This window comes from Heliangelus exortis, chromosome 3, assembly GCF_036169615.1.
Source record: "Heliangelus exortis chromosome 3, bHelExo1.hap1, whole genome shotgun sequence".
Taxonomy (NCBI): domain Eukaryota; kingdom Metazoa; phylum Chordata; class Aves; order Apodiformes; family Trochilidae; genus Heliangelus; species Heliangelus exortis.
This window is the reverse complement of record NC_092424.1, coordinates 85,635,591-85,663,401: the sequence shown is the minus strand read 5'-3', so window position 1 is coordinate 85,663,401 and position 27,811 is coordinate 85,635,591. Positions and strand designations below refer to the sequence as shown.

Sequence of the window (27,811 nt, the reverse complement as noted above, 5' to 3'; positions counted from 1 at the left end):
GTATGTCTGCCAAACTTCAAGTATGCTCTGTGAGAGTTAGCAGTGTCTTTTGTTCATTGTAGATGTGATACCTGGAGTTCAGAAATACAGAAAAAGGGTTCTGGCCTAAATCTCAGCAAGCTCAGGTAATCCAGAGGATTTCCTGGGTTGTCGCAGCGGCAATATTCTTACATCACTGTAGATACTGGGAGCTCAGTCTTCTGCTGCAAACACACCTCAGTTATTCTCTGTGTAGCATTTATTTCAGCTTTCAAGTATGTACTCGCCTTTTCTTTGGCATTCAGGTACCAGGAACCTGAGTATCCTCAGGTGCCATGGTGACTTCATTAAAGGTACTTGGATTTGAACTTTTCTGCCTTCTTATTCAAACAAGGAGTTAGAAAGTGACAAGCAACTGTTGGTTAAGACTGAGAATCTCCACTGATGTGTTTGGTTTGGGGTTTTTTTCTTTAAAGAGGAATGAAGCAGAATTTCTTTGAAGTAATCTATTTGCAGATCTCAGTCTGGCAAGAAAATGTTTCATAATTAGGCTTATTTCTACTCTAATGGAAAAAAAAGTCTAGTGTGCTTCAGGCTAGAAGTGGGTTTCACTGTAAATATACAATAGCTACTGAGATTACCAGAACCAAGCATGAGGCATGCACAAATCACAGGAATTGAACAGCTAAAGCCCTGCTCAATTTACTGAGAGGCTACTGAGCTTTTGATATGTCAAGATCTATTTGTCTAAATGTTATCTGTTAAAACAACATAATGTAGTGAAGTGAGCCTAGGACTGTGAAGGCCAGAAATCAATATTCTAATCTTGGTCCTACCTCAGATGCATTTGGTGGCCCCAGAGTACTTGTTTAATCTCGCTGTGTGCTCACCGGAGATAAAACAGTTCAAAGATAATAAACTCTACTGAAGAGCTGCACAGATCAGTTCACAGCTTCTGTGTGCCTCTCTGAAGACCTGAATTGTTATATAAACACTACCACTATATGCAGGACTTCTGAAGGTTTGTCTCCAGGAAAATATGTACCACTGGATGTGAAATTTCAGATGCCCTCACACCATGCAGATTTCAAGCACAGCCTGCTGGCAGCACAGAAGCCAGAGTATCTGCCATGATAATGTCTTTTTTCTTCTTCTTCATTTTTTCCTTTTTTTTTTTTTTTCCCCTTAAATCTGTTAAAACAGATTTATTTAAAAGAGGGTCAGGTGTTTTCTCTCAGAGAGCGTCCTCATTTTCATTCTGTCCATGGCAGGAACAAACCATACTCCAACAGAAGGTATTTGCTTAATGTAGAAATAACAGAGAGAAGGACCTATGGCCTGTTTATTTAGGAAGTAAGGTGAGATAATAATTGTGATTTCTTCTGGCTTAAAGTACTTAAAAATGTGCTGGGTTTCATGCTGTACTCATTTTCCCTAATGTCATCATTTCTCAGTGATTATCTTACTAAAGGCTTAGTAGAGCTCCACTCATTCCCAGCCATCTCAGAAGGGTTACCTGAGGTGAGATAAAAGGTAGTCAAGAACTCCTGAGTGAAGCCATAATAACCTTTTCTAGCTTTTAAAAAAAAAAACCACTGAAACAAACAAAAAAATCAACCAACCAATCAACACCACCACCAAGCAGTCTCTCTAAACTAGGAAAGGAGAGGAATACTGGAGTACCCAGGTCTTGGCAAACTGTGCAGTTTTGCAGCCCAAAAGAGAAGCATTTTGTGAAATATTCTGGAAAATGCCCAACTGGACATTTGGAAATTGCTAAGAAAAAGCAAGTTCTGAACTAATAGGGCCTACACTTACTGGTAGGTGTATTATACAGTCATTCCTACATGCAGAAATGAGTCCACCACTTGTAAGGGCCATGGGTTTTGTGTCCCCGCATTGGTCAGATGTTGCACAACAGCTGTCAGTGCAGGCTGTGGCTGGCAGGTGGTAGCTACACCCAAAGCTAGACAAGGTTTTGCTCACCATCAGGAAAATCTGGAAATATTCATGCTATCCAAGGAGAAGTGGTGCATGGGGGTGATGCAGCCTGGGTTGCTAAGCACACAGTCTGCTATGCTGCTAAGCAGGCTGGACCAGGCAGAGCCAGAAAGTCTGGAGGCAGCTGAGTGTCTAGTAAGCTGCATGCTACCATGCATTTACATAGCTTAAGTTGCAATAAAGCCCCAGCAGTAAAGGATCAAAAGTGCTGGGATGGAGGGCTGAAGCCCAGACAGACCACATCCTGACCCATCCTGTCCCTCAAAGGAAAAGGATTTGGGGAACATCCGCAAGAAAAAGAGGCTCAGTCCAACTAAGGAGAATTTTAAAGGCCAAAAGGCAAAAATGTTAAAAATAGCTGAAATTAAAGCACATGTGGCCAGGTCTGGCAAAGCTCATTTGCACAAAGACTGAGGGATATCTAGATGCCCCCAGTGAATGGAGCATAATGAGTGCAGTGGAAAGGCAAGCGATATTCCCCTCCTTTGTGGTTAACAGGTCCAAACCAAAACAATTGTTTGCTTGCGCTGTGTGATCTTACCATTCTTTTATGTGAATCATTTGACAATTATTTATTTCCCACTGTGCCTATTCAACTATTTCCCTGCGCATCATCTTCACCCTGTCACTGCCAGAGACCTGAGTCCCTCCTGACACAGTGGCTCCCGGCAGCAGGGTCTCTGTCCTCTCTCTCTCATCTCTCCTTCTGTTTCAATCCTCACAGAGCCACCGGCTTCGGACAGGCGAGCCCATGTCTGATTTCATTTCCTCCAGTGTAATCACGGACTTCAGCTGCTGTGCTTTTCATTTACACTGACGTAACCAAGATTGAAATCTGTCCCACAGCAAATATTTATCAGAGCATATCAAAGGAAAAGCAGATCAGAAGAGAAACAAGCAAAACAGTGAATGCCATTAAACTTTGCCAAGGCAGATTTCAAAGTCAATGAAAACCACCCCAGAGACACAGAGCTAAAATGTAGGACAAAGTAGAGCACTGAAAAAAAATAAACCTAAATTTCCAAACTCTGATGTCCCACAGAACATTTTTAATTACTCGTAACTTCAAAAGATTAAAAAAGAAAACACACACAGAACTAACAATATGACAGCAAAGTCAGTGACCACCATGCTGCTGCTTTGGTTAATATCTTGGCTTTGTTATTTATAACCATCACAGCTACCTGCTTGGGTCAGGTACCTTTTCCTGTAGTAGTAAGAAAGCAATAGGACAACATTCACAATTGGCTTTCAAAATGATATAAAATAACAGGATGCCACACTTTAATTAGATAATTAAAACTCTGTTACTGCTTTGGTACATGCCAAGGACACTCAGTTTCTTGGCAACAGACCTCTAATTTTCCTTCTTTGATATCCAGGTCACAGCCATTTGGATGAGAGGCTCTTTTCCAGCAGCAGTGCAGGGCAGTGGCAAACAGCTTCCCATCCTGCTGTCAGTATCCTCCTGAAGCTGAGCATTTTCAACTATAATTATAAAAGCTGTTAAATGTTAAAGCCCTTATAAAGGGTAGTTCCTCAATATTCACAAAGGTCAGGGAACATATAAGCATATTAAAAACTTCAGTAGTTCTGTGCAACACCAGCAACTTCTTAAAATCAGCAGCAAGATTGTCTGTTCCAGCTAAAAAATGGGACTGAAAGGGTAAAGAGAGAAAAGGAAAAAAAACATTACATCCCAAGCTCTCCAGTTTCTTTGCAAGTTAGGTCTACCTCATCCCTGATCTGTCATCCCACCTTCATATGACAAAGGGGAACACTATCCTAAAAGACATCTATCACCTGTCCAGGTTTTGTGTGGAAATGGCATTATGTGTGTGAGGAGTGCTGACTCAGGTAGCTGGAAAAAAACACAGAGCCCTCACCAGCTTTGCCTGAGCTGCCACCACTGAAACTGCCAAGCCAACTTCAGGAAGCCTGGGGATTATCAAATCATCAATCCAAGTCTTGTCAATCCGTATGCAAGGCACAGACCCTCATTCCCAGCCCTGCATCAACTGAAAAGCCATAATAACAACTTACTTTTTCCTAGGACAGGAATATAGAGCATGCTACTAAGGAGCGGGTGAGACACAGCAAACCATCCAGACCAGATGGCAGTCACACTGCTTAATGCACTGATGGAAGGTGCCCAGTTAGTCTGCAATGAAGAATGTATATAGGATAATGCTCTTTGTTAAGTGCCAGCAATTTATTACATTATATTCCTTAGAACAGCTGAGGTGAATTAACCACAGTGACCACTTACTACCGAGATTGTATCTGTATTGTTGGCGTGGTTGATGGGACCTTCTGGGCAGATGTCAACATGCTCAAAGTTAACCAAAAGTCAGCTGTCCAGGTCAGCACAGTGCCAGTCCCCAGCCAATGAACCACCCAGTGGGCATATCAAGTCATGCTTGCTGCTACACTAACCATCTCTTGGGTTTTGGTCAACCAGGAGCTTGACTAGAACAGGCTTGCACCCACTTACAAAACATAAAAGCAAAGCCTGACAAAGATGATAGACCAGGTGTTGTGGTAATACTGGGTTAAGAGCCCCTCTCCCCAGCTATGTCAAGCAAAAGGAATGGTTTCTTGGTCTGTGCCCTTTATGGAGTCTTTAATCTGGTAATGCTGGTGTATGACAAGGTATTTGTATTCTTCTTCTCTTGTGTATAGCCTACATCCATGCCTACGTATCACCACTTAGCTCTAAAAAGGACTCCACAGTTTTGATTATTTTTCAGTCATTGAGCAATTTCATCAAAGCAAAGTGAGGTTTGGCAGAATTTATGGAAATCATAGTTTCTATTGCCTGCCCTGAATTTGACCTTGCACTAGGGACAGGTGAACAAAGAACCACAAAAATCTGAATTGCCTTTATATTCTGGCGATGAACCTAAGACAATACTGTTTTGGAGGTTTTTGGGTTTGGTTTTTTTTTTTTTCAGAGAACAATCCAGCCCTGTAAGGTTAGTATCTCGTGTACATAAGAAGAAATACTTCTACTCAGAAGACTACTCTCTTTACAGATGACCACATCTTAGATATTGTTAACTGTTTCATAAACTGCTGGTGATGAGATAGTAGCCATCTTCTACATTATCTCTAGTGGAATAAAGTACCCACGTACTTCATGGTTATGTTTTGCATGCATCTGCTCTTAAACCATCACTGTCTATATCCAGTCACCTGCAACATCCAATAAACCATGGATCAAAGCAGAGAGATGGTTAGACAGCCTTGGTAACCTCACCATTCTGTATGAGCCAGATCAGTAACATGACTTATTGTGGTTGGGACACAGGTAGGAGAGGTTTCAAACTATGATTTAAGATGTTTGCTATGGTTATTTGGGTTATCTTGAAAAGGGAACATTCCACTGTAGGATAGCATGCAATTATAACATACCAATCTGTCTGCAGAGGAATCCTAGTTCCTCGCTAGAATCCGTACAATTATTACACAGTCTTAACACAAAAAACCCTCAAGTAGATACGTTAGACAAGAGGAAAAAGAAATCTTGTTCTTTCTTTTTAAAAATACAAAATCCTAACGAAGAAACTGTACTAGCAGTAATGCAGATCATAAATTCTTTTTTAAAAAGAAAAATTCAATGCAAGAAGCTAATTAAAAGATAGTTTTATTTGGTTTAGTACAGTTTGCTTTTATCACTTGATTTTAGATAATTATTTTTCCAGTTAATCATCACCTCTCCACCTCATGTGTAGACTTAAAAGGTGCCTGTCACCTCTGTATTTGAGTGGGAAAGACTGCTGTTCAATTTATATTTACTGAAACAGTGACCTGTTTTATTACTACCCCAGATATTAAGTCAATAATATCCTTTCACAGAATGGTCTGGATCGGAAGGGACATAAAAGATCATCTACTTTCATCACCTCTGCATGGACAAGGACACCTGCTACTAGACCAGGCTTCTCCAAGTCCCATCCAACCTGGCCTTGAACACTTGCAGCATCCTTCCTGTTATCTATCCAAATACACTTTGATATACTGGTTTTTAATTGTAGGTTTGGTGACGATTAATTAATTAAAACAGAACTCCTTAGAAAGCATCACACTTCCCAGCTCTAAAGAAGAATTATTCTCTTTACTTCATTATTACTGACCCCAACAGTTACCTGAAGCCTGTGACAGTGACGTAGTATGAACCCTTTGCTGCTGTTTGGTAGTATTTGACTGACAGTTAGCACTTTGTTACCATGGGATGACTGCTCAAAAGATTCTGGAGAGCAATGCAATTTTCCAGATTCTGTTTTTAATTAAAAAAACATTCATCTCTAAAATCATCCTGACAGCAGTTTCTGAGAAAGTGCATGGAAAGCAGTTTCCCTACTACTGAAACTCAGGGTCCCTTTAATGTAGGGCTAACACATGGTAACCAAGAAACCTACCAACCATTCTCTTTCTTATCTAGACAAAGAGGATCTTCTGGTTTCCCAAAGGGTATTATTAAACACTACATATGTCCATGAATTCTGGAGAACTATGTCCAGATTTCACTTTGACTGTAAATGTGGTGATGCCTGTGAACCAATCAAAAGAGTAGAGCTCTTTCAGTCCTACAGCAAAAAATTGAGACCTTCACTCTTCCCCAGTCAATGCTTCTTCATTCTCAAAATCCCTCATTTTCATATCTAAGAGCTTCGTCAACAGACTTTGTGTGTCTTTCCCCAGCATAAATCCCATAATGTAGCTGGTCATCTTTTACAGTAGCCCAGGCCATCTGCTTGGTGGAGAACCTTGCTGCCCACTCTCCTGAATTGCTCACAACAATGACACCACCCAAGCCCCCGACTCGTGTCTTCATGTAGTCCAATGCAGTGTCAGCAGCCATCTCTGGTGACATTCCTGAAAAGAAGAACAAGGTAACTTTGTAGTAACTGTCTTGAAACAGGTTTTAAAATTCTCTTCAAGTTTCAGCTCTCCCCATGGAGCCAGCCAAATCTAATTCCTCCTTCAACTAAATGGGTAGGAAATTGCCAGTGTAGCAAAGGAACTGTTTATAGCAAGGCTATAGACAGTTGCTATAATGGCTGCTATGGTATGGTGCTGCTACAAAGACAGGATTTAAATAGCTTCACATTATAATCCAGTTTCAGTGTTTGATGTAGACTAACTCATGGACTCAATGGTCAAGACACAACATTTCTTCATTTGAAGGGAAAAATGACAGTGTGCAAGCTTTCTATCAAAGGTTTGTCACAAGCTATGTCTAAATCATTTAGAATTTGAAAAAAATTCAGTCACCATCTATGTTCACAAATGCACTGGCCACAACGGAGCTCAAAGCATGTACTTCACATTGTCATAATTTATCAAAAGCCAATCTCACCACTACTCTTCCTGAAACTTCTAGGAGTATCAGACAAGATGAGGACTTATGTACTAGACATCAGAAACAGCTAGCAAAGCAACTTTATCTTTTCATCCCACCTACTTCATATTAACAGGAATTTTTTAAAATAAATCCAAGTTAGTGTCTACATCATACACATAGGCCAGTAATAGCTGCAGAATATTTGTTCACTGTAAGTTTGAACATATATTCAGGAATGAAGTCAGCTCAACTGTTCTAAGACATATACCACTGGTAATGTTATGCAGCTGAAGTTGCAGAGCAAAACCTGACCTTCATGCCTTCCCTGCAAATTTTGAGTTAAAACCAAACAAAATGCGCAGAGTCGGAATTATTCACAGCACTCGTGACTGACAGGATAAAGCTCCTTTCTCTGACATTATGGGTGACATTGTGACTATTCAAGTCAGTGGCACTGACTTCAAAGGGTCAGTATTTCATTGATTTTTCATCAAGACAACAGCTGCCACCATAAGGCAGAGATTCCAGCAGCTGTTAAGACTGGCAAGCCAATTCACTCCTGAAATATGAAAGTAAATTTTGCAGCACTGGTCCGAAAGAAGATACTTACTCTGTGAATTACTTCAATAGCTGAACGGAATTATGAAAGAGCTTAGTAATTAATCTTAAATATGCAACTTCAGTTGACCTTTCAGGGACTCAAAAAGTTATAGAAAGCTGAGGGTTTGTTTTCACTGCCTCCATGGAAATGTGGGGGAGGGGGCCGGGGTGGAAGACAGGCAGGGGAGGAAATCTATTGCTGCTGTATTTTCCTGGCAGCTGAGTTGTACTTCTGGGCAGGATGAATGAAGGTAGAGCAAGCACGGGCAGGGTGAACAAGTGCAAACCAATTAAACATGCACACATGTGCAGTCATTTTCTTTTTCTCTTTTCAAAAAATTTATTTTATATTTTTGAGCCTCTTTTGCCTTTCATACTGATTTATCACAAGTAAAGTAACTGATGTCAATGCATAGGTTTTGCACTGCAGTTACCTTCAAGCCGAAGAATACATAGGTTTACAGAGTTTAGAAGAGATGTTTAGAAACCCATTCACAAATTGAATGGCCAGGGACATAAAAGAGAGAATAAGGGGAGATCACAACATGTTAGAGCTTTGGGAAATAATCTGTTGGTTGTATTTTATGCTTGAACTATCGTATCAGCCAAGAGATTTAGAGAGAAAGGCCCACATAATATGTGAGCAGCTTTATAAAGCATAACAAAAATATTCTCAGCTGTTACTTGTCCCTCTACTTACTGCTTCTCCAATGAAAATGTAAATTGAAAGTTTTCCAACTATTTCCAGTTCAGTTGCTCTCAAGGCAAGTTACACTGTACTGCCCAAAAGCTATGTCCTTCTAAAAATAATGGTGATATCTCTATTAATGGTTCTTCTACTGCATGCAATACCAGTACGTTGTCTGGCTATGTTTACAGGCTGTAATATAATCAAGGGTTTAGATGACAGACCAACTCATGAAGGTAAAGCTCCAAAGGGTCATCCCACAGCCAGATTATATTACAGTCACATAAGACATCCTGTGTCAGCTGTTTACCACATACCCACCCAGCCAGTTTAGTACATTTTCCAAAACAAAATGAAAATTTAAATCATAGTTAAAAATGTCTTAAAAGCATTTCTGTTGCTATAATCAGAGTTCTTAAAAAAAAGCATGTTAGTTTATTGGAAAGGTGATATTCTATGCTTTCAGCTCTGATTATCTATATCTAGACCTCCCCTATTGCATCCTTAAAAAGATCTTGCTTTTACTCACTCGGTGGTTCTTTGTTAACAAAATTTCAGTTTAAAATTAGAAGAAATTCTTAAATAGAACTTCAGTTAAGCAAAGCAGGCAGTAATATCTTTTGATATAAATTCATATAAAGCATGATTAAACATCAAGCAGCACAAATACTCATGTCCACTTGAAACTATTTTAGCTTTATTAATACTTTAGTACTTTGTTTTGTTTTTAAAGAGAGGTGACCCATCCACACACCCCTGGGAGCAACTCTTCTGATAACTGTTCTAGGATGATAAAACCTGTCATCAGGCAACATTTCCTACTCTCATTATTTCAGCTTACAGGAAGTTTGGAATATACCTTGCTCCATGTGATAGAGGATCAGTCGGGCTAAGACCACTTTCATAATGCTCTCCCCATGTCCCGTGGTTGAAGTAGCACCAGAATGGTTATCAGCATAGCCTCCACTTCCTTTGCAGAGGAAATAGAAACAAAACAAACAAACAAAAAACAATCAATCAAACAAAATGAAGGCAATATTCTGTAATACAATTTATAAGCTCTGTATTGTTTAAAATAGGTGCCAAAGATTTCTTCCTAAAGGTCTAAGTGCACTTCTGTGCACTTTTGGAAGTAAAGTGTCAGTAACTAAAGTAACTAGCTCCTTTTTTATTTCTGGCTCAGTTTGAAAAGTAAAATATATTAAAGAGTTGAAGAACAGCCAAATGAGGTTAGCTTCCAACTTCTAAGCTAGAAGACCAGTGATCTGCTTGTGGTACAAGAAGCAGAAGCAGGCCAACAGCTCACACAGACAGGCAAAAATATTTTCCAGAACAGCAAGGAACAGTATATTGAGGATCAGCAGGAGAGTGGTGGGATGCAATGAGGTGAGGACCTTGTGAGGACAATGGTGAATTGATCAAAGTTTGAGGGGGACTTATCTGCAAGAGCAAAAGCAGATAAGAGACTTGAAGAGCCTGAGCTCTAGTGAAAAATCACAAAGCACCCCTGAAGAATTTTCCAAGTCCTTACCACAAGCTGAGTGTTTCTTCTGTTGAACTCCCACACTTCCACCCCTTTCTTTCTCCCCCCCATCCTTGTTTTGCTGGCATATTCCACATCCTGCTCTCCACCAAGCTTCCGCTTGCTCAACACCCTTTTTTCTAGCACATCTCCTAAGAAAAATACTTCTCAGGAGTTGGGGAGGAGCACACCACACACTTATCAACAAGGTACTGGGGGAAGGGAAAGAGGCATAGAAGACCAATGGAAATTTCTTCCTTTCTGTACTTGATCACTTGTACTTGATGCACCCCGATTAACATGTGGAAAATTACTACCATAATCAGTCTGTCAACACCCTTTCAAAGGGGTCTAAATATTAAAAGGACAGCTATCATTTTTTTGTATCCAATCCTGCAGATGTCTAGTGAAAGAAAAAGTTGTAAGCCATATGCTCAAAATTTCCCAATTTCACTTGTCCTTCACAGACCTATGTCCCACACTGTAAGTGCCCTGAACATGATCTACATATGAGAAACATATTTTGCAGTCAGAAGGTTGCAGTCAGAAGTGAAGCTGAAAATCATAGTCAAAAGGCAGAAAGCACCATAATACGGTCAACTTAGGGTGTGAAAAGAAGTTAGTAAGTTAATGTTAGTCTTATAATAATTATATACTGCCAACATCAGAGTTTGCAACATGTTTTACTAAAAATCATTATTGTCCAAAGCCCAACTGTATGGTAGAACCCTGAAGCAATCAAATTGTAAGTCTGTCCTGTGAGAGGAACACGTCTGGGAAAAGGAGTTCAAGTGTCTCTTTATACTTGGATAAGAGACCTCTTGAAATATTTCCTTTATTCCACACCGCATCTGTTAGGCTCCAAGGCAGACTTATAAGGGCTCTCTAAGAACAGGAATTTACTCAAAGTTCTGCTTCACTGATGTAATGAACAGCCATTACAATTACACCTGCATTCTTAAGCATCAGTAAAATTGCATCTTAGTATGGAACTGGCCACATTTTTGGACTTAGCTGTAAGCATGCGTGTACAAAAAGAGAACTTTATCAGAATTAACAGAAAGGAAATAGAGAAAAAACAAAGTTAGCAGCTAGGAAAGGACAGAAAAAAGAAATTTCCATCCCTTTTTTCCAAAACATAATAGTGTTGGAAGATAATTATAATGACAGCACTACATCTCAACTCCCAGTCCTGACTTGAAGTCTCCATGTTGCTTTAAGAGGCTTTGTTTGGCTTTAAGACACTGAATGTTAGACTTCCATTTCAGATGTAAAGTATTTATGTTTAATTTCATTAACAAGAAGAAAAATGTGTAATACTTTTTTTTTTCTTTTTTTCCTTTTTTTAAATGATGTACCTACAAAAAATGAGGCAAAACCCCATGCCCCATACCTATGCATGCTGTGTCACCAACACGGCCAATCAGTTTATTAGAGAGTCCTCCAGTGGATGTTGCACAAGCCACATTTCCTTCACTGTCTATAGCAACAGCACCAACTGTTCCAAGGTCTCTGCCAAGAAAAACAGTACATAAAATTAGACAGAATTAAAGCATACCTGCTAAATCATGTTGCACTTATTTTCCAGGTAGCTTCAGAAAAAATTACTGCTCAAAATAAAGCCTTTTTTTAACCATACTTCTCATTAAAAATGTCAAGAAATACACAACAATTCTCATAGTTCTGTATTTAATAAAAGTAAAAACTCTCAAAAATTTTTATCTCCCCACCCTAACCTGTTCACCTTCCTAGCATGGAAACTTCAGCCTGGGGAGGAAAACACCCACAAAACATAAGCACACATATCATAAGTATTTCTAGCCATCATACTCCTGGAGTAGATTTTTGGCTGTGATATACCTGACACGTAACTTTCCCCTAAACTGCAACTCAAAGTTGTGAGAATTGTCTCTACTGTTTCAATGACAGTTTACAGAATCACAGAATTACCAGAGTTGGAAGGGACCTCTAGGGATCTTTTAGTCCAACTCTCCCCCTAAAGCAGGATCACCTGGAGCACATTACACAGGACTGCATTCAGGTGGGCTTTGAGTATCTCCAGAGAAGGGCACTCCACAGCCTCCCTGGGCAGCCTGTTCCAGTGCCTGGTCACCCTCATGCTAAAGAAATTTTTTCTTATGTTTAAATGGAACTTCCTGTGTTCCAGCTTATTCCTGTTGCCCCTCACCCTGTCACTGAGAACTACTGAGAACTCCAGCTCCAACTTCCTTGCACCCACCCTTTAGATATTTTTTTTTTACTTTCAGAAAAATTGTAGTAATTAACAAAATGTCCCCTCAGCCTTCTCCAGGCTTAAAGAGTCCCATCTCTCTGAGCCTTTCCTCATTAAGAGAGATGTTCCAATCCCCCAGTCATCTTTGTTGCCCTCTGTCTCTCTTGAACTGGAGAGCTCAGAACTGGATGCAGGATTCCAGCTGTGGCCTCACCAGGGCAGAGTAGAGGTGAAAAATGACCTCCCTCGACCTACTGTCCACACTCTTCCTTATGCAACCCATGACTCTTTTGGCCTTCCTGGCAGCAAGGGCACACTGCTGGCTCATGAATAATTTGCTGTCAGGACCCCCAGATTCTTTTCCTCTGAGCTGCTTTCCAGTAGGCCCACCCCTAACCTATACTGGCACTTGGGGTTCTTCCTTCCCAGATGCAGGGCCCTACACTTGCTCTTGTTAAACCTCATTAGGTTCTTCTCTGCTCAGCTCTAAAGCCTGTCCAGGTCAGATGGAATTATTAATGACAATGCACATAAACAAGTGAATACAGAAAAGGAGAGTTATGTTATGAATGCACTGCATCACTTCCTTCCTGTTCCTCCTCTTTCCTCTTCCTGATTCCCCTGTTTGAATGTCACAAAAAAAAAAAAAAAAAAAAAAAGGATTATTTATGTGCCTTTTGACTGGTATTGTTCACAATGCATCATTAATACATATTTTTGTCTTTGTTCCTAAGCAATCTTGAGGTTTAAACAACTTGGCCAGTAGAATCTGTTTAAACCACACACCAGCTTAAGAAATTTCATGCACTGAAGAAAACAGAAGTGTCAACAACTGCTTTATTTCTCCAGCACAAAAAGAAATTATATATAATAGGTTGCTTAAAATATACATATGTAGTCATACTCTGAGGAAAAAGGCTATTGCAATTTACTGTTGCTGCATTGAAAAGCAAGACAATTGAGTGTCCACATATTCCAATCTTGGCAATTCATATAGGAACACAGTGTCTGGCTAGGAGAGGTATACCAAAAAACCCTAAATCCCTCCACATAGGAAAACAATTCATTGCAATCCTTCAGTGAAGTGCCTAACAGGTGACTGGTACAGAAATACCTTTGGAAGTTGCCTGGGCACTGGCTAAGGGTCTTGCTATAACCCCCCCCCCCCCAAAAAAAAAAAATCTAAGCTACTTAAGTCAAAGTCTGCATGTTCCACAGCCAGTTTCTCAGAGAACCAACTTCCCGTTCCCTCGTGCTTATGTGGAACATCACACTGTCAGTCCCTACACCTCATTCACAGCAATTCAAAGTTGACTGATGAATCACAGGCCTTACAAACTGCTCTGACATTTATGTGGAGACAGACCTCATCTCAAACTGGTATCATGGTGCAGATGGGCTTCCCACCCACCCATCTGTTACAAAAGATTAGCTGAGAAGTGTATTTGTAAATTCAGTACTTCCTTGCACACTCACATGGCAACCTTCAACCACCTAAAGTTACATTCTCCTGAGAAATTAAGAAAGGTGCCTACAGATGTATATTTTCTTAGGTTTGCCTTAAGCAACTGTGAGAATAATGAAAGTACACAGATCATGTATGCAGCAGCTATCTGCCCACTTAGGTACAAGAGCTAAGTGAGTATGTCCAACATACATTATCTGCAAAAAGACAACAACACTGTATTTCTTGCTGTCCCTTTAAACATTCTTATTGCTTCAGTGTCACATATTTTTTTTGTTCCTCTTCAGAACAAAGGCAAAAAAGACATAAATAATCTGTTCCATAGCTAGTTGTCTCAAAAAACATTACCATGGCAGGCAAAACTGTCTAAGTGAAGATACAGTGTTAAGCCAGTTAGTGGCAGTATTGAGAATATCAGTAAGTACGTGTAGTGTACCAGGACATGCTATTAGTAGTAATGATTTTGTTCAATCAAGAATTAATTTTACATATTGGGTACACCTCATGGCCAGGTTAAGCACCCTTTCTGTGGGGTTCTCAGGCAATCTCCAGCAATTCTTGACAAGCATATACGGTCAGAATCTTTGGTGTGAGGGACTGAAAACCCATCAAACAATACCTTATTCTCAGTAAAATGTGTACAAGATGCTATATTGTACATGCAATGGGTTTTAACATAAATGAATGCAAGCTTCTAAACAGCAGAAGAAACAGGTCCATTTTCTGGAGATAACAAACTTTGCTTGGAAAACGGTGAAGATCCAAGGTTTGTAACACTGTTAGGACCAGCAGACTGGAAGTCACCTACACTCCAACTTTTGAATTGCCAGCATGATCTGGTATTATGCTGCCTCTGACTAGTCCTATTTCACTTCCTGCCTGTTCACCTCAGGAAAGTTTCTGCATAATCACTGTAGACATAAAAATGAAAAAGAACATTCCACATGTGATACAGGAACAAATGGGCTTGAGTAAAAAAAAAGACCTGTTTTCAACTTTGTGAATTTGTGCTGGTGTTTTGGGTGTCAGAAAAAAGACAGCATGGCTAGAACAAACCTTGAGCTCCTCAGAAATATACAAGCCTTCTATTATATCAGGCATTCCAGAACAAAACAATGCTGAAATCAAAGATGCCTAACACTGTCATAAATAAAACCAAAACAAAACCCTAAGCATTTATAAAGAATGAATGGAGACTCAGATGTTATGCCCTTCCAAGTCCCATGTTCAGGACACCAAATGGTGGGTAGGGGCTATGCCATCTTGAAAAAACTTTTCATACTGAATTATACTACCACATAGTCCTTGGATAGACCATGGATGAAAAGAAAACTTGTTGGATCCAAGATAAACTAAGATTGATACCTTCCAGTCAAGGAAAAACTTTGCTTTGTTTACAAGGCCATATTTACACTTGCCTCATGAATTTATGGTTCCTTCTAGCAATGTATTGAAAGTAACAGAGCCTGTACTTTATAGCCTCATTTCATGGACTTTAATTAATGTGCCCACAGAAGAAATTTCCTCCTTTTGATCTGCAAATTTTTCAGCTCTGCTTCTCTCATTACTACTATTTCATGGAATGGATTAACAACATGTGATACAGTTCTTATGTAATATAATACAATGTTTTCCTATGCTACAACCTTTGAGGTACAAATAGAAGCTCAGAATAATTCAGTATTGATGCCTAGCTTGTGTGCATAAAAAGATATAAAAGATTTAAAATAAAATAAAAGATTTATATAAAGTAGAAGATTTTGCTTCTTTCCCATCCACCTCACCTTTTTCTCCATTTTATGTAAGACTCACCTATTTTTCAAGTGACTTGCATTTTGCTGTTATGCAAAACCATCCAGCAGTATCTCCTTTCACATCTACCTATCACTAGACTGAACTTTTTCATCAATTTTTTCATTCCTATCTACAATAACCAGAAGCTACAAGCAGCACTCAGGAGTTACTGGTCAAAATCCAATGTTGTTCAACTACCTAATCCAGTTTAAAGACAAATCTGATCACCCACTGAACCAAAATCAGCTTTATTATTTTTCATGGACTTGTTTTAATATGTGCCTCTGGAGAAAAACTGATGTCCACTGTTTTTTAAAGCTGCTCTATGTACTTCTTCCTATAACTGGTGATTTTCAGAGCAGTATTAAGTTCTAACTTTGTCCTCCATTAATGCTACAAAACCTATGCTATGTCAAAGTGACCAACAATCTTTTTAAGCATCAATAGGTTTGCTCTAGTCACTTACACATGAGAAAATTAATTGAAAGCTTGATTTTTAATAATGATAGGATTGCAGGAATAGCCTGAAGTTGCACCAGGGGAGGTTTAGCCAGATACTAGGAATATTAATTTCTTTGCTGAGAGAGTATTCAGGCATTGGAACTGCCCAGGAAGGTGGTAGAATTACCATCCCTGGAAGTATTTAAAAAACATGTAGATGAGGCCCTTCAGGACATGTTCTAGTGGGCATGGTGATACAGATATTGATAAATATATTTTATTTATTTTATTGAGGGGGATGTTGATGTTTGGACATGGTGATCTTAGGTGTTTTCCAACAGTGACAATTCTGTGATTCTGTGACTACTTGCACTGAGGATATCCTGTAAAGACTGTATTCAACCCACATAACACTCAAAACTGAAGTACCCTCAAGTCTGAATACAGGCCTTCAAGCTTTGCTTTGCTTTAAAACTGACAGCACAAACCAAATTACCTGAATTCAAAGAGAAAAAATATTTTATAAAACTCTTACTTCTGAAACTCCTCAGGGTTGGAATCTGGCTCAAGATTCTTCTTCCATCTCTCCCGGGATCTCTGAGTTATGAGTTTCTCCCCTGGAATCTCAGGGATACCCACGGCCTGAGCGAAGAGGTGTGCACCATGGTCAGTCAGCAGCATGTGCTTTGTCTGCAGGATACACACAAGAAGTTCATTAACAATTCCTGTTTTGCCTCATACTGAGCTGTTTTTTATCACCATTCTATTTTTAGAAGTGTCTACCACAAAAAGAAAACTCCAAATTTGGTTTTATTTTTTAAACTTTTTAGATTTCTATGCCTATATCCTCTTCCACTACCTGAAAAAAAAAATATGGCTCTCCAAATTACAGATACAAATTTTCATCACTAGGAAAGAAGAACTGTATTTATTTGCTTATTTGTATGCAATGTATTTGAACTGTTCCCAGACATCAAATAACTAGTTAGCTAATTTTTCCCCAGTTAACGAAGAGATCTAGAACAATTTTACTTAGAATGGTAAAAAAATCCTGTTGTTTGAATATATTATATCTCATAAGAGTACTGTAATCCCAAAATGTAAATATCATACACTGAAGTGTTTCTTAACATCAGCTGAACCATTTTATTTTAAATGCTTCCTTCAACCAGCTGCTAGTCTTACAGACACAGAATTTCAAATTAAGAATAGGATATTCTTCTCACATGTTTGACAAAAAATGTTTGCACTCTTCTAACAGTATTTGCAGGGACTTTATTTTAATTCCTTTATTTAGCAAAGCACCAGATTTTAAGTCAATAACCTTAGTTAATTCTACGCTTCAAAGTGTGTACAGCTTGGTTAATTTCTATTTTAGAGAAACTTGTTAGATAAATGTTTCATTAATCCTTATACTTTAGTAGGAGCTTTAAAATTAGAATTTTTTTTTTTTTTTTTTTATAGCTTGTGTCCAAAAATAGGCATCAACTTCTTAGACCACTACACAGCTGTTAATTGCTAATCAGAACCCTGGAAGGTTCTGGAGCAGCAGTAGTCTTGCTGTACCATACGGAGCAATTTCAGAACACAGCAGCTAACTGCAAGCAAGCTTTTATGGCCATGCAGCACCACAGCACAAAAGCACCAAAAGGTAGAGGACCAAAAATCAAAACCAGGTGATGCTGCAGGCAACAGGCCTGAGGTGGCATATCCTTTGGTTAAAGTGAAGATGCCAGAAGCTGGGTATTTCCATGTCATTCTGCAAGACATTTACAGCCTTAAAGCTTCAGACTTTAAGATGCTGCAAACCATCACATTTTGTAGATTTCTAAAGCAATGACAAGCAATCCCTACCATGATCAATTGTTTTGAAAGATATGAGCACTGAAATGTTTTGAAAGATATGAGCTGAACCTCTTCCTAAACCACAGACACTTAGCTCTGCTTCAGCCTGCTACGGCCTCTGCAGGAACCCCTTCAGCAGCTTACACAAGCAAGAAATGTGACTGCACTCCAGAAACATTCCTGAACAGTCACTCACATGTGGTGGCCCAGAAAGTAAAATATTTTTGAGAATTTAAATGTCCTTTTACAGACAAATTAAGTTCTCAATTCACTGGGGTGCTGCTTTACGGAACAAGAGTGTCAAGGAAGAAGTCCTCTCTATATAGGGAAGCGTGGACAATAGGCTTACATCCTAAGTGACCTCACCAGACAATAAAAGACCTTAGTATTTCCACCACAGCTGAAGTGTTCTTCCAACTAGAAAGATAACTACTTTGTCCAACACTGCCCCCCTCTGCCACAGCCGCTAAACCACCAGAAGCACACAATAGGAATTCAAACTGGGCTTGGCTGGAGAGGTTTTTTGCTAGTTTTTTGTTTATACATTTATACATTGAACTCTTGGCTTTATCCGTATCAGAAGGCTGTGTCCACCACTTACTTACTTCAGCAAGTAAGAAAAAAATAGTAAAAAAAAAGGAATTTATTTCTTAAAACTTTTTCAAAGGGTTCCTTCCCATATGCAGATTCCTCAAACATAACCATGTTCCTGAACTGCACAAGCAACAGACAGGAATAAGCTTTCATTACAGGTTTTGGGGGCTTTTTTACAGTCGTCACTGAAAAGAAGGTATCTCAAGGATAATTTGATGTGGTTTTCTCTTCAATATATTTGGTTGATCAAAAGAGCTGGTAGAACATTGCCAAACAACCCAAAATGCACATTTTCTGTCTTTCTTCTACAGTTTCATGAATATGTTTGCTAACTTTCTATTGAGCCTAATTTTTCCAGGAGCAATTTATACAGAGTAATTCAAAAGGACACAAAACATAAAGGGTTCCAGAAGTGTCCAGTAAGAAACAACAAATGTAGGCAAGTTCAGTTAATTTCATATGAAAGGAAGAAAAGAGAATCCTTCAAATTTCTGCAGCTTGCCTGAATTCAGACCATCACTGTTAACAATCCTGGCAATGCACAGAGCACAGTAAAAATTTGCACCTTTGCCTTGAGAAGTCTATGGTCTACAATAAATTCTCCTTAATCTAATATGAAGGGTTGGATGATATAGAAGGGAGAAAACATATATATGGTTCATGTATACCAATGAATCACAATGAATCAGCATTCTGATGTTCACAAGATGTCCAGCTAATGAAGTGTTGGAGCTGAAAAGTATTACCTGCCCCATTCTAAAAAAGCCATTCCAATGTATCATTCTATTTTTGTTAACTACAAACAGGAATAATTTGACAGGAATTTAACTGTTTTCTCATGGATTTGTGAATGAGTTAACATTCTAAAAGCCTTCCATCCCTAGAGGCTACCATGTAAATAACGAATGGAAATTACAATAGTGTCCTCCCTTTCTTCTAGCTCATTAATTTGGACAATTTGGAGTCCAGTAAGAAATGCAGCAGTACACAGCACAGGATGGGATATAATCTGTGCAAAAAACAATTCAGCAGAGCTACTCTGTCCACCAGATGGAGCCCATATTGCTCCATAACAGGAATGGAAAATACTATTACAAGCAGGTGCGGAGCAGGTTTTTTTGGTTGCTTGCTTGCTTTTGGAAGCTGCAGTTTCAAAATTCCCTAAGGCAGTGAGGCATCTCACTACCACTGATAAGCATCCTATCAAGCTTTGGACCCCAGGAAAATGAGTCTTATTACTAGGCCAGAGAGTTCAGAATATTTTTAATTATTCACAGTAATGCATAGCAAAATACACTCAGTAAACACATAATACAAAGCAAAAAGTACTGTGAAATAACCTGTGTTGATGTCTTAAAATTCCTACCCAAGATCGACAGAACAACTACAATACCTGGTGGAGAAGGAACAGGAATTTACCTCAAAATATATCAGGAAATTTAGGTCATTTCAATTTGAACATTGTCATGTAGAAAAGATTTTTTGCATCTGGGCAGAGTAATTTACCACAAAACTTTATGAGTTTAGAGTGATACCATTATACGTGGTCCTGTACAGCTGCCTTTTATGATTTCCTTTCAGAGTTTGCCTCAGCATTTTTGAAAACCAGAAGCACCACATGATAAGAAGAAAGACCTTGAAGTAGAGGAGAAAGATGGAGGGGATTTTTTTTTTTGTTCTGGGGTGTTTTGGTTATGTTTTTTGTTTGTTTGTTTTAAATCACTTTGGAAAGTTGTGTTCTCAAAAACCAGCAGGGTAGTTTTGACTTTATTCTTGTTGACTTAGGTGGGATTTTGTCATAGAGAACAAAAAAAGTTTTTAAAAATTTTAAAAAATTTAAAATATCAGTGATTCTGAATTATGAACTGAACAGTAGGCATTAAAAGGAGTTATTTACAGAAAAGAAAAAAAAAAGGAACACCAAATCAGCATTCCCCTCAATATTCCAGAAGATATCTCTCCCCCAGTCCTCCACCTACATTCCTACATTCACGACTTTTGAGAAATTTGGTCTTGTGAAGCTGTCTGCCATCTATGCATTTCTTCTATCTAAATGAAAGAATAAATCCCATGTGAAAGAACTTATTCATTGTAAGTTTTGATGTTATTTTTCAGTGGATACACATTTTGAAATTATTTCTATTAAATACTTCAGTGAAAAGCTCTGATTTTAAGAGCAGAACTATTCTCCAATTAAGGGCAAAACCAATTCCTATATTCTCTGGAAGCTGCTGAGGGCAAATTACATTCCAATCAACTTTTATAGATCACAAAAAAGTTTTGTTTCCACCTTGAAAGGTCAAAGAAACACAAAACCTCATTGTTAGTGTTTCTTCAAATGTAAACCCTTTCAACAATAGAGGAACTGCACTAGAAAGATGGAAGATGTAAACATTTTGACCAATGTCCAGTAATGGTGATACAGATGCACATACCACACAAGTGACCAACTCCTTCCCAAACCATCTCATCTGCCTCATTTCTGAAAAATGAGGTAAGTCTTCTGTGGCAGATATTAGAGGAAGTTCTTAGTGGAATAAGGTGGAACTGATTTTATGAAGAAGGTCAACTAACAACCATTTTGGTGCCCTGATAAGTTTGATTCTCTTAAAAAATCTGTCACCATGACATGGTGCTAATGTTACCCTGTACTTCTGGAAGACTATGACTATGCACTAAGTTTACCATCTGATTAGGTCACAATTAAGAAGGTCACCTAGAAAACCAAAAAACTGCATTACATGGCCTAAGATGTTATTGGGTCATTTAATTCAGTTCCATATAATTTCAAAGTCAACAGTACATTATCCAACTTTAATCTTGAAAGATCAAGCAGAAGACTCAGTGATAGCATAAAAGCTCTTCAAAAAAGAAATGAAAAAGACCCAAGAAATCTTGAATACCAGCCGCAGAGCTACAGAAGACTGGCCTGTACAGGTCAATTTCTCCTTGAGCTTTTAACTGAATGGCAGAATTTATGTTTTCTTAGAACACTGTTTTTAATAAATACATCTCAAAAACCCTTATAACACAAGTTCTTCATGGCCATTACCATAGTTTCCAATTACTATCATCCATTTCTCCCTTCTTTCTTGCTTTAAAGCACTACACAGACATCATCATTGAGATGTATCAATATATCAGAGTAAGTTCCAAGGGGACAAAACCACTTTATATTCAAGTACATATTCCAGCATACCTTTTCCATGACAAGTCGAGCAAGTTTTATTGGGTTTGCTATACATTTAACAGCAGATACTGCTCCAGAGTCTAATTTTTTTCCATCCATGATAATGGCATCCATTTCTACTTCACCTTTTTCATTTAGAACAGATCCACAGCCTAAAGTCCAAAAAAAGATATGATAATCAGCAAGGAAGAAAAAAAGAAGAAAGTCATTAAGTGCTAACCATCAGGTGATTCAATTATTAGATCTCATCAAGTAAACTTTCTCTTTCCCAGTTTGTTGCCTCACTTACTGAAAGCATCTCTGTAATACAAACATAACAGCAGAAAACACTGCTGAGTATAGCCACAGAAATCGAATCATTAACTGAAGTCTCACAAGGTACAATGTCTACTGTGAAATTGAGTTTTGCTTTTGTAAGATGAAAAACACACTTCCAGTCCCATCCACAATTACGTACAAGGTATGAAAGTTCAAATGAAAACCAATAATGAACAGAATTCTTTACCTACTGTATCACTCCAAGTGCACATAAAGCTATTTTAAAGGAGGATACAATATAACCCAACAAAATAGTATAGTGCTGAATCCTATTAATACACTACCATCACATAATATTCCAAGAAACTGCCAAAATTGACAGCGTAGAAGTATGCACTCACTACTGTAAGAACAGCTTGAAATAACAAGTTTTTTATTATCAAATAAAAACATCAGAGGAAGGAACTAAAAAAAAATCGTGTAATAAAACACTGGGTAGTGATTTTCTTCTGTAATTATCAGTGCTATCACTAACTTAATCAAAAACTAGTGAGATGCAAACAGAGACAATTCAAATAGTTTGTGGAGTTTTTAAATATAGCCAGTAATAATGCCTTACAGGGGAACAGTCCATTTTAAGTTGTCAAGAGCACAAGACTTGAAAATAAGGATGAGACTAAATGTAAAAAGAAGTAAAAAAAAAAAATGTCAGAACATGGGAGTCTTACACAATACTTCAGGTAGAAAGACTTGAACATTTCAGAGAGCTAAAACAGTGAAGACTTTTTTCCCTGTAGGAACAATTCAACCCACTTGCCTTAAAGAGCTGTGTAGCCACTCTTTCTCATTCCACTGACCACCATGGCAAGGCTAGATAATAAACTTCAGGTTACCTGAGGCAGGATGAATCCTTCCTTCCATGGTTACAGACTGTCTTTTCACCTGTCTTCCAGCACTATGGGTGGGAAGTCATACACTACATGCCTGACTGAGGCCATGGTATCCACTGGCAGCAGCACTAAAAACAAAGTCTGGCTCACTTGGATGCAAGGGCAGGAGAAAAACCAGATAGACAGATCTGTTCTCAGCAAAGGCTGACAGGGAAAGAGGGTGCAAGGATCACTATAATGACAGTTCTTGGATCTGGAGGATTGATGCCAAGCTAAATAACACTGCTAGTCAGAGAGATCTCATGAAGGAAACATGACCAAGGACACTTTCTCATCACAAGCAGAACTTAATGGCCTCATTACGCAGCAGAAGACACTAAAATGGTAGTTTTAGATGACAGTATTGGTTTTGAGCCCCTGCACCAAGCCTACATCAAGATTACAGCATCACAGAATTGGAGAATGGTTTGGGTTGGAAGGGAATTTAAAGATCATCTCGTTCCAACACCCCTGCATGGGACACCTCCCACTAAACCAGCTTGCTCAAAGCCCCATCCAATCTGGCCTTGAACGTTTCCAGGAATAAGACATCCACAGCTTCCCTGGGAAACCTGTTCCAGCATCTCACTGCTCAGTGTCTCACAGTAAAGACTTTTCTACTAATGTCTAACCTAAATCTCCCCTCTTTGAGTTTAAAACCATTACCTCTTGTCCTAACACTACACACCCTTGTGACACATCTCTCCACAGCTTTCCTGTAGGCCCCTTCAAGTACTGGAAGGCTGCTCTAAGGTCTCCCTGGAGCCTTCCCTTCTCCAGGCTACACAACCCCAATTCTCCCAGTCTGTCTTCATAGGAGAGGTGCTCCAGCCTTCTGATCATCTTCATATCTACACAGCATGTAACCCTATCACTCAAAATGCAACACAGTTTGATCATTATGCCCATTCTTCCCAATATTTATTGTTGTCTCCCAACAATATCTGTGTTTTCCTAGAAAATACTAGAGTAAAACTGATTTTTCTTTTACAAAGATAAATACCACAGAGTGAGTTTTAAACAGCCACTCCAATCAAGGCCCTCTTCACATAGCTTTCAGCTCATTTTCACCAGCTACTGAGAGCAGCTCTATCTAATGAGTGTTAACACAATCAGATATAGCTGTGATTACCAGCCCACTTGCCATTTAGATCAGCATAGCCAGGCTTGAAAAGGGGCTTAAGGCTCAAGTCCAGTTAAAACAAACTTTGCTAAAAAGTATGTATTATACTACAAACAAGGTACAAATACTGTCAGAACAAAGTGAACACCTTTAAACCAAAAAAAATTCAATGTACATTTAATTAAGGATAAGTGTGATCTTGCACCCTGAAAAAATGTGTCACAAACACTTACTGCACTTTGTAGGATAAGCAAAATGTGAAGTTGGAACTGTGTGTCAGTCATTGGATAAAGTAGAGTCTAAGGTCCTACCCTCAAATGATACCATCATTGTTAGAGAAGCATCCACTGCTCACAAATGGGAGTTCAGCAAGAGCACACTATGAAAGAGCATGGCTCAGATAAAGCAGTATTAGTGACAAAATTCCACAGAGAGGTTAAAAAACCTCGTAAGCAAAACACAGAATATTGCTAGTTATTGTGATCCTACCTAAGATTTGGGCCCAAAACCCACAGTTTTGAAGTGGGCTCTTCATGTCAGGCCTAATATTACCAAAGAGATATAAGATTTTTTCCATGCCATGAAGTACCTTGCATTTTTAAAACAGCAAATCTAAATTCTCTCACCAGAGAGGTATTTTTGAGACACAACCAAAAGCATAAAGGGAGCCAAAAGCCAAATAGATACTGATCTACTAATCTGAGCAAAACAAAGTTATAAAGGCTAGTGTTAGACTGAGTTAGAGAATAGGTAAAGAAAAACAAAAGTGAAGTGAATGCCACCCCAGTGTTAATTATATAGTAGCACATGCCACACCTCTACATTGGCTTCATGATTTCAGCTTGAATCTGTTAAAAATCAAGATGTTAAATCCAAGTCAGAAAAAAACACTGAAAGTTTCATATGAAGTAAAAGTTTGCTCCCACTTTTAATTACAAGGTGAGAAGCAACATGAGAAACTGTATGCACATAACGAATGTTATTGAAAACAGACTGACAGGTCGTTCTTTCCATGTTCATTCCTGACATACCTTGGCAGGGTGGAGAAATATTTTCACTGAAATTAATCAAAACAATAAATTTGAGATCATGCAAAGAGAAGTATTTAACTATTGATTTAAACATTAATGAACATTAATCACCAGGAAATCCAGTTACAAACGCTTACTGTACAAACTCATGACTCACATACCATTACTGCATTATTTCTGTATTTTAATTTATAAAAGCACTAATTACAAGCATTCTTTAAGAGAAAAACACCTAAACCCCCCAAGAACAGTATTCCTATGGCAACAGTAAAACTGAAGCATTAAGGCTTAAACGTTACTGCAGGCTATAGTGAAGTGCCTTAAACAGGAGTGTTAACTGAGTGAATCTTCCATGAAGGAGTACATGTCTTAAAACTGAATACACAGCACAGTAATGGGTAAAGATTTACAGAAAAGTAATATGGCAGCACAGGAATGAAATGGCAGCTATAAAACACTGAAAAATTGAAAAAATAGTAACTCATCTGCCTAAATGTACTCACAAGAAACTATGATATATACTATCTTCTTTTATTCTACAGATAAATAATGCATCAATAAACTATTTTGTGACACCAGTATTTGATCCGCTGCAATGTGTAGAATTCAAAGAAGACGCCAGCCAGCATTTTCACAAGTTAAACACTTGAAATATATGATGATTTTAAACCCACTTATTTCTTGAAAAATTACCTGCGTTAAAATGAGGATCATCTTCCATTGATCGTACTGCTTCCTCAACTGCATCTAAAGCACTGCCTCCCTGTTTGAGGATTCCATAACCTTGCAGAGCAGCTCTGACAACACCAGCACGGCTTCCCTCTTCCCGTTCTTTAAAGATCCGGCCAGCTCCACCATGCACCACAATGACAGGCTTCATTCTGACAACCTCTTCCTGAGGCTTTCAGCTGTGCACACAGGTTACTTGTAATTAGCCTGTTTTGGAAAGAAGAGTCTTTAGCATGTGCTCCCCCACCAAACAGAGTTAGTTAACAGATACTTGCGGCTAGTTAGCAGATACAGTCAGTTTGACTGCAACTATTTACCTTTCTTTCAGGAGGCTGAGTTTGAGTACTGATGGGAAAGAGCTCCTAATTCAAGCCTGATAGCGAAGCTAATAGTTGCAACCCTGAGGTCAGCCCTGCTTTGAGCATGGGACTGTGCCAGGTAGCCTCTGAACGCCCCTTACAGCCCGAGTTTCTCTACAACCTTACAACTTAGCATGAACCTTTTGTGTTAAAAGTACAAGCTGCACAGAAGCAGGCATCTTCAGTAACCCTTGATCCTTCCCTTCACCTTAGCCGGGTAGCTCTGTTGCTCAAGCACAAAACCGGAGACAAAGAGGAGCAGCTGACCCGGCCCGGGTTAACAGCTTAACCAGCTCTGCTGCCTGGATTTCAGACCTTTGACCTCTTGCAGAACTGTATTGCTTGAGGCGCGAAAACAAGGTGCTCACGCCTGGCATCAACAGTTTGCTGCTGCTGCTCACAATCTCCTCTGAGCAGATCGGAGACTGCTGCTGTGCTGCACATCTCTGGCGATGGCGATTGCGGTGGTGCTTCCCGAAAAAGCCAGAGAAGCAGCCTCATCTTTCACGGGAATCTAGAGCTCCTCAGAGCAGAAACCCTCCTCCGAAAAAACTTTTTTCAGAGGCAGCTGTTTTCGGAGCAACAAAATCCAACAGCCTTCCCTCATCCCGCATACAACCCCCCAAGGGCAGAGCCTCCCCGCACCACCGGCAGCCCCGTCCCTGCCTCTCCCGCCGCCTCAGGAGCAGCACTTGCTCTCGGGGCCGCTCGCCGGGATGGCAGCGGCAAAGTCCCAGATGGCGACCCCGGCCCGTGCAGCTTGCGCGTTACTGCCTAAGATGGGGCACGAAAGCCTCGATTTTCACCAAGGATTCCATAAACGATTTTTACTTCAGTCTACGCATTCCCCCCGCGGGGCCCAGGGGAGGAGGAACTGGCAAGCGCTCTCCCCACCCGCTGATTAAGCCTTGCCGGGCATCGCGGCAGCCTCTCAGCTCGGGCGGGCACTGTCGGCGCCCGCCCCCGTGTCCTGTCCGGCCTGCCCTCCCTCCTGCCTGGCCGCTCTCGGCCCCCCCGCCGTAACTCAGCCTCACCCGCCCTCGCAGAGAACGCGGACGCGGAGCCCACCTGCAGCGCGGCGTCCTCACAGCAAACCGCGGCGGCCGGAGGCGGCGCCAGCCCGGCGGCTGCCCGGACGCACTCACCGGCGGCTGCCGGCGCGGGGCGGGTGCCGCCGGCCCAGCCGCAGGAGACGCGCACGGCAGAGGCGGGCGGGCAGCGCTTTTTCCCGACCCGGTGGCGCCGCTGCCGGCAGCTGCCCTCAGCGGACATAGTAACCACCCCGCGCTGAGGGATGCCCGCAGTTAAGATGGCGGCCGCTTGCCGAGTGTGTTCACCTCGCCCGGGTCGGGCGGGGGCGGCCCGGCGCTGGGCGGTATGGCCGGGGACCGCCGCCGCAAGGCGGCCTCTTTGGGTTCTCTTAGGCCGCAGCCAGGCAGGGAGCGAGTTCTTCGGACCTTCCCTTCTCTTTTGGGCAAGAAGGGTTTTCTATTCCCGTTTCCAGGGCTAAGGCTGCGGGGTGTAAGTTGAAGGGGCTGTGCGGGACATCGCGAATCTCTGGCAGCCGTCAGGGTGGCCCAGGGCAGTGTCAGTGTGACCATGCCGGTCCCAGATAGATGGCAGAGGCAAGAAATAAACTTGTTTGTTGTTTCTTTTTTTCAATATTTTTTTAAACAGCTGCTG

The 27,811-nt window shown here is 40.1% G+C and overlaps 1 protein-coding gene across 2 annotated transcripts; it reads right to left on the bottom strand.

The window, feature by feature from the left end:
• Positions 1-5,610: 5,610 nt before the first annotated feature.
• ASRGL1 (asparaginase and isoaspartyl peptidase 1) lies at positions 5,611-27,410 on the bottom strand. Of its 2 annotated transcripts, XM_071741581.1 has the most exons (8): positions 27,197-27,410; positions 26,087-26,289; positions 25,734-25,976; positions 21,709-21,851; positions 16,606-16,760; positions 11,531-11,649; positions 9,475-9,585; positions 5,611-6,858 (listed from the first exon to the last, which is right to left on the bottom strand). In XM_071741581.1, the coding sequence occupies exons 3-8, from the start codon at positions 25,918-25,920 to the stop codon at positions 6,623-6,625; spliced, it is 951 nt and encodes a 316-aa protein (XP_071597682.1). In that variant the 5' UTR covers positions 25,921-25,976; positions 26,087-26,289; positions 27,197-27,410; the 3' UTR covers positions 5,611-6,622. The 2 variants fall into 2 exon arrangements, with proteins under 2 accessions (XP_071597682.1, XP_071597683.1); XM_071741582.1 differs by lacking the exon at positions 26,087-26,289.
• Between the last annotated feature and the right edge of the window lie 401 nt (positions 27,411-27,811).

What these genes read in the sequence shown, in the direction of transcription:
- ASRGL1 (XM_071741581.1), bottom strand. Translation starts at nt 25,920, where the DNA reads ATGAAGCCTGTCATTGTGGTGCATGGTGGAGCTGGCCGGATCTTTAAA. An exon ending in TGATCCTCATTTTAACGCAG is followed by an intron (nt 21,852 to 25,733) that starts GTAATTTTTCAA and finishes TTTGGACTTTAG; the next exon opens with GCTGTGGATCTGTTCTAAAT. An exon ending in AACCCTGAGGAGTTTCAGAA is followed by an intron (nt 11,650 to 16,605) that starts GTAAGAGTTTTA and finishes TTTTCTTGGCAG; the next exon opens with AGACCTTGGAACAGTTGGTG.